The following is a 12,500-nucleotide window of genomic DNA, read 5'->3' on the forward strand; positions in this document are numbered from 1 at the left end:
ACTGTGGAACCTCCTCTTTACATCCATCTACTGTGGAACCTCCTCTTTACATCCATCTACTGTGGAACCTCCTCTTTACATCCACCTACTGTGGAACCTCCTCTTTACATCCATCTTCTGTGGAACCTCCTCTTTACATCCATCTACTGTGGAACCTCCTCTTTACATCTACCTACTGTGGAACCTCCTCTTTACATCCATCTACTGTGGAACCTCCTCTTTACATCCACCTACTGTGGAACCTCCTCTTTACATCCACCAACTGTGGAACCTCCTCTTTACATCCACCTACTGTGGAACCTCCTCTTTACATCCACCTACTGTGGAACCTCCTCTTTACATCTACCTACACAGTGGAACCTCCTCTTTACATCCACCTACTGTGGAACCTCCTCTTTACATCTACCTACACAGTGGAACCTCCTCTTTACATCCACCTACTGTGGAACCTCCTCTTTACATCCACCTACTGTGGAACCTCCTCTTTACATCTACCTACACAGTGGAACCTCCTCTTTACATCTACCTACTGTGGAACCTCCTCTTTACCTACATGGTGGAACCTCCTCATGTGGAACCTCCTCCTGTGGAACCTCTTTACCTACATGGTGGAACCTCCTCCTGTGGAACCTCCTCTTTACCTACACGGTGGAACCTCCTCATGTGGAACCTCCTCTTTACCTACACGGTGGAACCTCCTCCTGTGGAACCTCCTCTTTACCTACACGGTGGAACCTCCTCCTGTGGAACCGGGCCTCTGATGTGGTTCTAGGTGTCATGTTGACACTTTGTTTCTCTCCATTCCTTCTTCATAATCGTCTCTTTGATGTTTCCATCGGTTCAGACTTTGTAGTTTATTGAAACTTTCCATTGAATAAACACAGGGGGGGGGGGGGTCTCCATAGCAACAACTTACACACATCATTATCACTGTCAACACCGTTGCCATGGTTACTGATGCTTTATAGAATATCATTACACATGAAGTTACACCACAGATAGAGGAGGAAGAGGAGGAAGTGGAGGACGATAATATGGAGGAAGGACTTAGAAGATGAGGAAAAGAGGAGATACAAATAAATATAGTTAAAAAACACTGGAAGGAAATAAGAAGACAAAAGAGGTTTTGACACACACACACACACAGAGACAGACACACACACACACACACACAGAGACACAGAGAGACACACACACAGACACACACACACACACACACAGAGACACAGAGACACACACACAGACACACACACACACACACAGAGACAGACACACACACACACACAGACACACAGAGACACACACACACAGACACACACACACACACACAGAGACACAGAGACACACACAGACAGACACACACAGACAGACACACACACACACACACACAGAGACACAGAGACACACACACACACACACACACACACACACAGACACACACACACACACACACACACACACACAGAGACAGACACACACACACACAGAGACAGACACACACACACACACACACACACACACACACACACAGACACAGAGACAGACACACACACACACACAGACACACACACACACACACACACACAGAGACAGACACACACACACACACAGAGAGACACACACACCTGTACAGGAGAACAGGAAGTCGCATCACGCTGATCATCAGTCACTGAACAACACGAGCAGGAAACACGTCGTCATGCGGAGGAAGAGATTCACTTCAACAAACAAGCCACGAAGAAGAAGAAGAAGAAGAAGAAGAAGAAGAAGAAGAAACATTCAGAGGAGACTTCTACACGCACGTGACCTCCACGTGGCGGTCAGGTGGAGGTCACATGGAGGTCACGTGGAGGTCACATGGAGGTCACGTGGAGGTCACATGGAGGTCATGTGGAGGTCATGTGGCGGTCACGTGGAGGTCACATGGAGGTCACGTGGCGGTCACGTGGAGGTCACATGGAGGTCACGTGGTGGTCACGTGGAGGTCAGGTGGAGGTCATGCAGAGGTCAGGTGGAGGTCACGTGGAGGTCACGTGGAGGTCATGCGGAGGTCAGGTGGAGGTCACGTGGAGGTCACGTGGAGGTCACGTGGAGGTCACGTGGCGGTCAAGTGGAGGTCACGTGGCGGTCAGGTGGAGGTCACGTGGAGGTCAGGTGGAGGTCACGTGGAGGTCATGCGGAGGTCACGTGGAGGTCACGTGGCGGTCAGGTGGAGGTCACGTGGAGGTCAGGTGGAGGTCACGTGGAGGTCAGGTGGAGGTCACATGGCGGTCACGTGGAGGTCAAGTGGAGGTCACGTTGTGGTCACGTGGAGGTCAGGTGGAGGTCAGGTGGAGGTCACGTGGAGGTCACGTGCAGGTCAGGTGGAGGTCACGTGGAGGTCACGTGGAGGTCAGGTGGAGGTCACATGGAGGTCACGTGGAGGTCAGGTGGAGGTCATGCAGAGGTCACGTGGAGGTCACGTGCAGGTCAGGTGGAGGTCACGTGGTGGTCACGTGGAGGTCAGGTGTAGGTCATGCAGAGGTCACGTGGAGGTCACGTGCAGGTCAGATGGAGGTCACGTGGAGGTCACGTGGAGGTCAGGTGGAGGTCACATGGAGGTCACGTGGAGGTCAGGTGGATGTCAGGTGGAGGTCATGCGGAGGTCACGTGGAGGTCAGGTGGAGGTCACGTGGAGGTCACGTGGAGGTCAGGTGGAGGTCAGGTGGAGGTCATGCGGAGGTCACGTGGAGGTCAGGTGGAGGTCACGTGGAGGTCAGGTGGAGGTCAGGTGGAGGTCACGTGGAGGTCAGGTGGAGGTCACGTGGAGGTCAGGTGGAGGTCACGTGGAGGTCACGTGGAGGTCATGTGGCGGTCACGTGGAGGTCACGTGGAGGTCACGTGGCGGTCATGTGGAGGTCAGGTGGAGGTCATGCGGAGGTCACGCGGAGGTCACGTGGAGGTCACGTGGAGGTCACGTGGAGGTCAGGTGGAGGTCATGCGGAGGTCAGGTGGAGGTCAAGTGGAGGTCACGTGGCGGTCACGTGGAGGTCACGTGGAGGTCACGTGGAGGTCACGTGGAGGTCAGGTGGAGGTCACGTGGAGGTCACGTGGCGGTCACGTGGAGGTCAGGTGGAGGTCATGCGGAGGTCAGGTGGAGGTCACGTGGCGGTCAAGTGGAGGTCACGTGGAGGTCAGGTGGAGGTCACGTGGAGGTGACGTGGCGGTCACGTGGAGGTCAGGTGGAGGTCACGTGGAGGTCACGTGGCGGTCACGTGGAGGTCAGGTGGAGGTCATGCGGAGGTCAGGTGGAGGTCACGTGGCGGTCAAGTGGAGGTCACGTGGCGGTCACGTGGAGGTCACGTGGAGGTCAGGTGGAGGTCACGTGGAGGTCACGTGGCGGTCACGTGGAGGTCAGGTGGAGGTCATGCGGAGGTCACGCGGAGGTCACGTGGAGGTCAGCTGGAGGTCAGGTGGAGGTCACGTGGAGGTCACGTGGAGGTCACGTGGAGGTCAGGTGGAGGTCACGTGGAGGTCACGTGGAGGTCAGGTGGAGGTCACGTGGAGGTCACGTGGCGGTCACGTGGAGGTCAGGTGGAGGTCATGCGGAGGTCAGGTGGAGGTCACGTGGCGGTCAAGTGGAGGTCACGTGGCGGTCACGTGGAGGTCACGTGGAGGTCAGGTGGAGGTCAGGTGGAGGTCATGCGGAGGTCACGTGGAGGTCAGGTGGAGGTCACGTGGAGGTCAGGTGGAGGTCAGGTGGAGGTCAGGTGGAGGTCACGTGGAGGTCAGGTGGAGGTCATGCGGAGGTCACGTGGAGGTCAGGTGGAGGTCAGGTGGAGGTCATGCGGAGGTCACGTGGAGGTCAGGTGGAGGTCACGTGGAGGTCAGGTGGAGGTCACGTGGAGGTCACGTAGCGGTCACGTGGAGGTCAGGTGGAGGTCATGCGGAGGTCACGTGGAGGTCACTTTCAGGTCAGGTGGAGGTCAGGTGGAGGTCACATGGAGGTCAGGTGGAGGTCACGTGGAGGTCAGGTGGAGGTCACGTGGAGGTCAGGTGGAGGTCACGTGGAGGTCACATGGAGGTCACGTGGAGGTCAGGTGGAGGTCACGTGGAGGTCAGGTGGAGGTCACATGGAGGTCACGTGTGGCTCACTTGTGACCTAATCAGGTGGATTATTGATTATTAGAATCCGAGCGCGGTGCTCATATTCAGACGTTGGCTCCTCCTCCTCGCTCAGAACTGGAACGACCGGCAGCCATTTTGGATCCGCTCGCCATGAAGCTGCCGTCCAGACCGGGTTGTGGCGCCGCCGCTGTGACATCACTTCCTGTGTTGATGTTTTCATGCAGCAAGACAAACGGCGAACAGCTGGGAGAGGAAGTCGGCGGATCCAGTTTGATCTGGTTCTGGTCTGGATCTGATTTGTGAAACCAGTCTGAACAAGATCATTGATTGGCCGGCGTTGGTTCTGGGGGGCGGGGCATATGACGAGGGGCGGGGCCTTGGGTTCAAGAGGAAACAGTTGATCGATACAACACAAACACATTCTGTTCTTTAATATGAATAACGCATCAAAGGACATCACTCTGCAGACAGGAGTGTTGCATTGTGGGTAGGGTGCAGGCGAGGTGATTTCCTCCAGCGTTCCCTGTGAAGGAGAACAAAAGACAAACATGTATAACAATACTAAAAATATCGCTGATAGTTTCATCAGATAAAACTTTGATGACTTTTCTTTTGTTTTGACGCAAAACGAGATCAAAAGTAACCGACGTCGTCACGACGACAGGAACCGGACCCGAACCCAAAAGAACGGATCGCGGACTGAGACGGGCGGCTTTAGTGATCACTCCTCATTTGAATAATTGAATGGACCAATCAGGGAGTGGCCCCAGCTTCCACTTCCTGTGTGACTCACCCGCTTCCTGTCTGCTCACATCTGGTTGGAGAAGGAGGCCGGCGCCGCCTGCCCGAACTCCGCCTCCTGCACACGGACATCAAGTATTCAATAACAACGACACTCACACGTCTGAGGATGCAAATATAGGATCACATTCTGATATTAGATTCAAATAACACAATATATAATATAATATATCTTTTTTAAAATATAATATATAAGTTTAGATGTTTTCTCTAAAATAATATAATACATTATATAATATATATAAAATCAAATATAGAATAATGATATTAAATTAGATGTTTTCACGAAACTATTATAATATATATATCATAAAAAATGTTGTGTAATATATTATTTTAGAGTATAATGAATAGTATAATATACATAATATTCTGATATGAGTTTAGGTGTGTTCTCTAAATTAATGCAATATATATATAAATATATATGTATATAAATATATATATAAATATATATAAATATATATATATATTTTTATATATATTTTTTATATATATATAGATTCTGATATTTGTTTCAATGTTTTGTTTAAACTAATATATTGTATATATGATATAACATATAATACAACATGTTAGTTTGATTAGTTGAGTTTATAATATGACATAATACCCCCCTCACCTGGTGGTACCCCTGCTGGCTGTACTCAGGCTGGTAGCCGCCCTGGTTGCCGGCGTACGGGTCTTGTTCGTACGCCCCCTGCTGGCCGGAAGCCTCCGGCGCGGCGGGCTTCTCCTGAGGAGGCGGAGCCCGCATGAAGGGGGCGACGACGCCCGTCTCCTTGAACACGAACCACAGGTTGCCCCCCCACAGGATGAGGTTGATGAAGCCGAAGGCCTGCAGCAGGACCGACACACGTTACATACACGTTACATACATGTGATATATGTAATAACATGTTATATACACACGTTACATACATGTGATATATATAATAATATGTTATATACATACGTTACATACATGTGATATATGTAATAACATGTTATATACACACGTTACATACACGTGATATATATAATAATATGTTATATACACACGTTACATACATGTGATATATGTAATAACATGTTATATACACACGTTACATACACGTGATATATATAATAATATGTTATATACACACGTTACATACATGTGATATATGTAATAACATGTTATATACACACGTTACATACACGTGATATATATAATAATGTTATATACACACGTTACATACACGTGATATATAAAATAATATGTTATATACACACGTTACATACATGTGATTATATAATAACATGTTATATACACACGTTACATACACGTGATATAATAACATGTTATATACACACGTTACATACATGTGATATATATAATAACATGTTATATACACACGTTACATACATGTGATATATGTAATAACATGTTATATACACACGTTACATACACGTGATATATATAATAATATGTTATATACACACGTTACATACATGTGATATATGTAATAACATGTTATATACACACGTTACATACACGTGATATAATAACATGTTATATACACACGTTACATACATGTGATATATATAATAACATGTTATATACACGTTACATACATGTGATATATATAATAACATGTTATATACACACGTTACATACACGTGATATAATAACATGTTATATACACACGTTACATACATGTGATATATATAATAACATGTTATATACACACGTTACATACACATGATATATATAATAATATGTTATATACACACGTTACATACATGTGATATATATAATAATATGTTATATACACCATACCACGTTACATACACGTGATATATATATATAATAATATGTTATAAACACACGTTACATACATGTGATATATATAATAACATGTTATATACACACGTTACATACACATGATATATATAATAATATGTTATATACACACGTTACATACATGTGATATATATAATAATATGTTATATACACACGTTACATACACGTTACATACACGTGATATATATATATAATAATATGTTATAAACACACGTTACATACATGTGATATATATAATAACATGTTATATACACACGTTACATACACGTGATATAGATACTAATATGTTATATACACACGTTACATACATGTGATATATGTAATAACATGTTATATACACACGTTACATACACGTGATATAGATAATAATATGTTATATACACACGTTACATACATGTGATATATATAATAATATGTTATATACACACGTTACATACATGTGATATATATAATAATATGTTATATACACACGTTACATACACATTACATACACGTGATATATATATAATAATATGTTATAAACACACGTTACATACATGTGATATATATAATAATATGTTATATACACATGTTACATACACGTGATATATGTAATAATATGTTATATACACACGTTACATACATGTGATATATATAATAATATGTTATATACACACGTTACATACATGTGATATATATAATAATATGTTATATACACACGTTACATACACGTGATATATATAATAACATGTTATACACACACGTTACATACATGTGATATATATATAATATGTTATAAACACACGTTACATACATGTGATATATATAATAATATGTTATATACACACGTTACATACATGTGATATATATAATAACATGTTATGTACACACGTTACATACATGTGATATATATATATAATATGTTATGAACACACGTTACATACATGTGATATATATAATAATATGTTATATACACACGTTACATACACGTGATATATGTAATAATATGCTATATACACACGTTACATACACGTGATATATATAATAATATGTTATATACACACGTTACATACACGTGATATATATAATAATATGTTATATACACACGTTACATACACGTGATATATATAATAATATGTTATATACACACGTTACATACACGTGATGTAACATGTTATATACACACGTTACATACATGTGATATATATATATAATATGTTATGAACACACGTTACATACATGTGATATATATAATAATATGTTATATACACACGTTACATACACGTGATATATATAATAATATGTTATATACACACGTTACATACATGTGATATATATAATAATATGTTATATACACACGTTACATACACGTGATATATATAATAATATGTTATATACACACGTTACATACATGTGATATATGTAATAATATGTTATATACACACGTTACATACACGTGATATATATAATAATATGTTATATACACACGTTACATACACGTGATAGATATAATAATATGTTATATACACACGTTACATACACGTGATATATATAATAATATGTTATATACACACGTTACATACACGTGATGTAACATGTTAAATACACACGTTACATACATGTGATATATGTAATAATATGTTATATACACACGTTACATACACGTGATATATATAATAGCATGTTATATACACACGTTACATACACGTGATATATGTAATAATATGTTATATACACACGTTACATACATGTGATATATGTAATAACATGTTATATACACACGTTACATACACGTGATATATGTAATAATATGTAATATACACACGTTACATACACGTGATATATATAATAATATGTTATATACACACATTACATACACGTGATATATGTAATAATATGTTATATACACACGTTACATACACGTGATATATATAATAATATGTTATATACACACGTTACATACACGTGATATATGTAATAATATGTTATATACACACGTTACATACATGTGATATATGTAATAATATGTTATATACAAACGTTACATACACGTGATATATGTAATAATATGTTATATACACACGTTACATACATGTGATATATGTAATAATATGTTATATACACACGTTACATACACGTGATATATGTAATAATATGTTATATACAAACGTTACATACACGTGATATATATAATAATATGTTATATACACACGTTACATCATACCCCCCAGACGCCATCAGACCCCCCAGACCCCCCGTCGTTGTGCCTCACCACGGAGGTGTTGAGTCCGGACATCACCGGGTCGTGGACCTCGCGGCAGATCGCCCCGTCGGCGCCGCAGGCCGAGATCAGCGTGGTGACCCGGTCCGGGTCTGTGGCGGTCTTCACATCAGACAGCCCCTTGGCCCACGCCGCCGAGCTCACCAGCCACATGAAGGAGAACACGGCGGTGACCCCCAGGTCCTGCACACACACACAGTGAGAGGCAGCCTCCAGAGGTCAGAGGTCAGAGGTCAGGGCGGCGCACGTACGATCAGAGGGCCCTTGTTGTTCTCCTTGTACTTGTCGTAGAAGAAGACGTAGACGCCCAGAGCCGCCGTGGAGTAGAGGAAGGCGAAGACGCCGACGGTGACGAAGAACTCCGCCGAGGAAGAGTAGTCGCCCACGAGGAAGAGGCGCTCGCTGTTCTGGTCCTGACAGGTGGGGGCGTCGAAGTACACCTGGTGGAGCCTGGGAGGGGGAGGAGCCTCAGCGTCAGCTGTGTGGCTGACTCAACACTGACACAGGTACACAAGTACACAAGTACACAGGTACACAAGTACACAGGTACACAAGTACACAAGTACACAGGTACACAGGTACACAGGTACACAGGTACACAGGTACACAAGTACACAGGTACACAGGTACACAGGTACACAGGTACACAGGTACACAAGTACACAGGTACACAGGTACACAAGTACACAGGTACACAGGTACACAAGTACAGGTACACAAGTACACAGGTACAGGTACACAAGTACAAGGGTGCACAGGTACACAGGTGCCAACCTGGTACACAGGTGCACAGGTGCACAGGTACGCAAGGTACACAGGTACACAGGTGCACGCACAAGGTGCACAGGTACACAGGTAGTGCACAGGTGCACAGGTGCACAGGTGCACAGATTGCACACAGGTGCACAGGTGCACAGGTGCACAGGTGCACAGGTGCACAGGTGCACAGGTGCACAGGTACACAGGTGCACAGGTGCACAGGTGCACACAATTTGGTGCACAGGTGCACAGGTGCACAGGTACACAGGTGCACAGGTGCCTGAGTGCACAGGTACACAGGTGCACAAGTGCTGGCACACAGGTGCACAGGTACACAGGTGCACAGGTGCACAGGTACACAGGTACACAGGTGCACAAAGTACACAGGTACACAGGTACACAAGTGCACAGGTACAAGTACACAGGTGCACAGGTGCACAGGTACACAGGTACACAGGTGCACAGGTGCACAAGGTGCACAGATTGCCTGGTGCACAGGTACACAGGTACACAGGTGCACAAGTACACAGGTACACAGGTGCACAGTGTACACAGGTACACAGGTACAGGTGCACAGGTACACAGGTGCACAGGTGCACACAGGTGCACACAGGTGCCTGACACAGGTGCACACAAGTACACAGGTGCACAAGTACACAGGTACACAGGTGCACAGGTGCACAGGTACACAGGTGCACAGGTGCACTGGTGCACAAGTACAGGTACACAGGTGCACAGGTGCACAGGTGCCAGGTGCACAGGCACACAAGTACTGGTGCACAGGTGCACAGGTACACAGGTGCACAGGTGCACAAGCCTTACAGGTGCACAAGTGCCACAGGTGCACACAGGTGCACAGGTGCACAGGTGCACAGGTACACAGGCACACAGGTGCACAGGTGCAGGTACACAGGTACACAGGTGCACAAATTGCAGTACACAGGTGCACAGGTGCACAGGTACACAAGTGCACAGGTGGACAGGTGGACAGGTACACAGGTGCACAGGTGCACAGGTACACAGGTGCACAGGTGCAGGTGCACAGGTACACAGGTGCACAGGTACACAGGTACACAGGTGCACAAGTACACAGGTGCACAGGTGCACAGGTGCACAGGTACACAGGTGCACAGGTGCACAGGTGCACAGCACACAGGTGCACAGGTACACAAGTGCACAGGTGCACAGGTGCACAGGTACATTACACAGGTGCACAGGTGCACAGGTGCACAGGTGCACAGGTTACACAGGTACACAGGTGCACAGGTGCACAGGTACAAGGTACACAGGTGCACAGGTGCACAGGTACACAGGTGCACAGGTACACAGGTGCACAGGTACACAAGTGCAACACAGGTACAAGTACACAGGTATACAAGTACACAAGTACAGGTGCACAAGTGCACAAGTACACAGGTACACAGGGTACACAGGTACAGGTGCACAGGTACACAGGTGCACAGGTGCACAAGTACACAGGTACACAGGTACAGGTGCACAGTGCACAGGTGCACAGGTGCACAGGTACAGTGCACAAGTACACAGGTACACAGGTATAAAAGTACACAAGTACAGGTACACAGGTACAGGTACACAGGGACAGGTACACAGGTGCACAAGTACACAGGTACACAGTACACACAGGTGCACAGGTGCACAGGGGGTGCACAGGTGCACAAGTACACACAGGTACAGGTGCCTGGGTACACAGGTGCACAAGTGCACAGGTACAGTACACAGGTACACAGGTGCACAAGTACACAGGTATACAAGGACACAAGTACACAGGTACACAGGTATACAAGTACACAAGTACAGGTACACAGGTACACAGGTACAGGTACACAGGTACACAGGTACACAGGTACAGGTACAGGTACACAGGTACACAAGTACACAGGTACACAGGTACACAGGTACAGGTACACAGGTACACAAGTACACAGGTGCACAAGTACACAGGTACACAAGTACACAGGTACACAAGTACACAAGTACACAGGTGCACAAGTACACAGGTACACAGGTACACAGGTACACAAGTACACAAGTACACAGGTACACAGGTACACAGGTACACAGGTACATAGGTACAGGTACAGGTACACAGGTACACAAGTACACAGGGACAGGTACATGTACACAGGTACACAGGTACAGGTACACAGGTACACAAGTACACAGGTACACAGGTACACAGGTACAGGTACACAAGTAAACAGGTACAGGTACAGGTACACAGGTACACAAGTACACAGGTACAGGTACAAGTACACAGGTATACAAGTACACAGGTACAGGTACAAGTACACAGGTATACAAGTACACAGGTACAGGTATTCAGGTACACAGGTACAGGTACACAGGTACAAGTACACAGGTATACAAGTACACAAGTACAGGTATTCAGGTACACAGGTACAAGTACACAGGTACACAGGTACAAGTACACAGGTACACAGGTACACAGGTACACAGGTACACAAGTACACAGGTACAGGTACAAGTACACAGGTATACAAGTACACAAGTACAGGTATTCAGGTACACAGGTACACGGGTGATTGTACAGGTACAGGTACACAGGTACACAAGTACAGGTACACAAGTACACAGGTACACAGGTACACAAGTACACAAGTACACAGGTACACAGGTACACAAGTACAGGTACACAAGTACAGGTACACAGGTACAGGTACACAGGTACACAGGTACAGGTACACAGGTACAGGTACACAGGTACAG

The 12,500-nt window shown here is 45.3% G+C and overlaps 1 protein-coding gene across 1 annotated transcript in view; it reads right to left on the reverse strand.

The window, feature by feature from the left end:
• Positions 1-4,521: 4,521 nt before the first annotated feature.
• LOC130198921 (synaptophysin-like) overlaps positions 4,522-12,500 on the reverse strand; it is a 12,237-nt gene continuing 4,258 nt past the window's right edge. Inside the window, exons 4-8 of the mRNA XM_056422028.1 lie at positions 9,245-9,443; positions 8,985-9,176; positions 5,531-5,746; positions 4,901-4,966; positions 4,522-4,630 (exon numbers count right to left, since the gene is read on the reverse strand). Of these exons, the coding sequence (XP_056278003.1) occupies positions 4,916-4,966; positions 5,531-5,746; positions 8,985-9,176; positions 9,245-9,443 (658 nt within the window). The 3' untranslated portion in view covers positions 4,522-4,630; positions 4,901-4,915. The remainder of the gene's footprint in view (positions 4,631-4,900; positions 4,967-5,530; positions 5,747-8,984; positions 9,177-9,244; positions 9,444-12,500) is intronic.

This window comes from Pseudoliparis swirei, chromosome 9, assembly GCF_029220125.1.
Source record: "Pseudoliparis swirei isolate HS2019 ecotype Mariana Trench chromosome 9, NWPU_hadal_v1, whole genome shotgun sequence".
In the NCBI taxonomy this organism is placed as follows: Eukaryota; Metazoa; Chordata; class Actinopteri; order Perciformes; family Liparidae; genus Pseudoliparis; species Pseudoliparis swirei.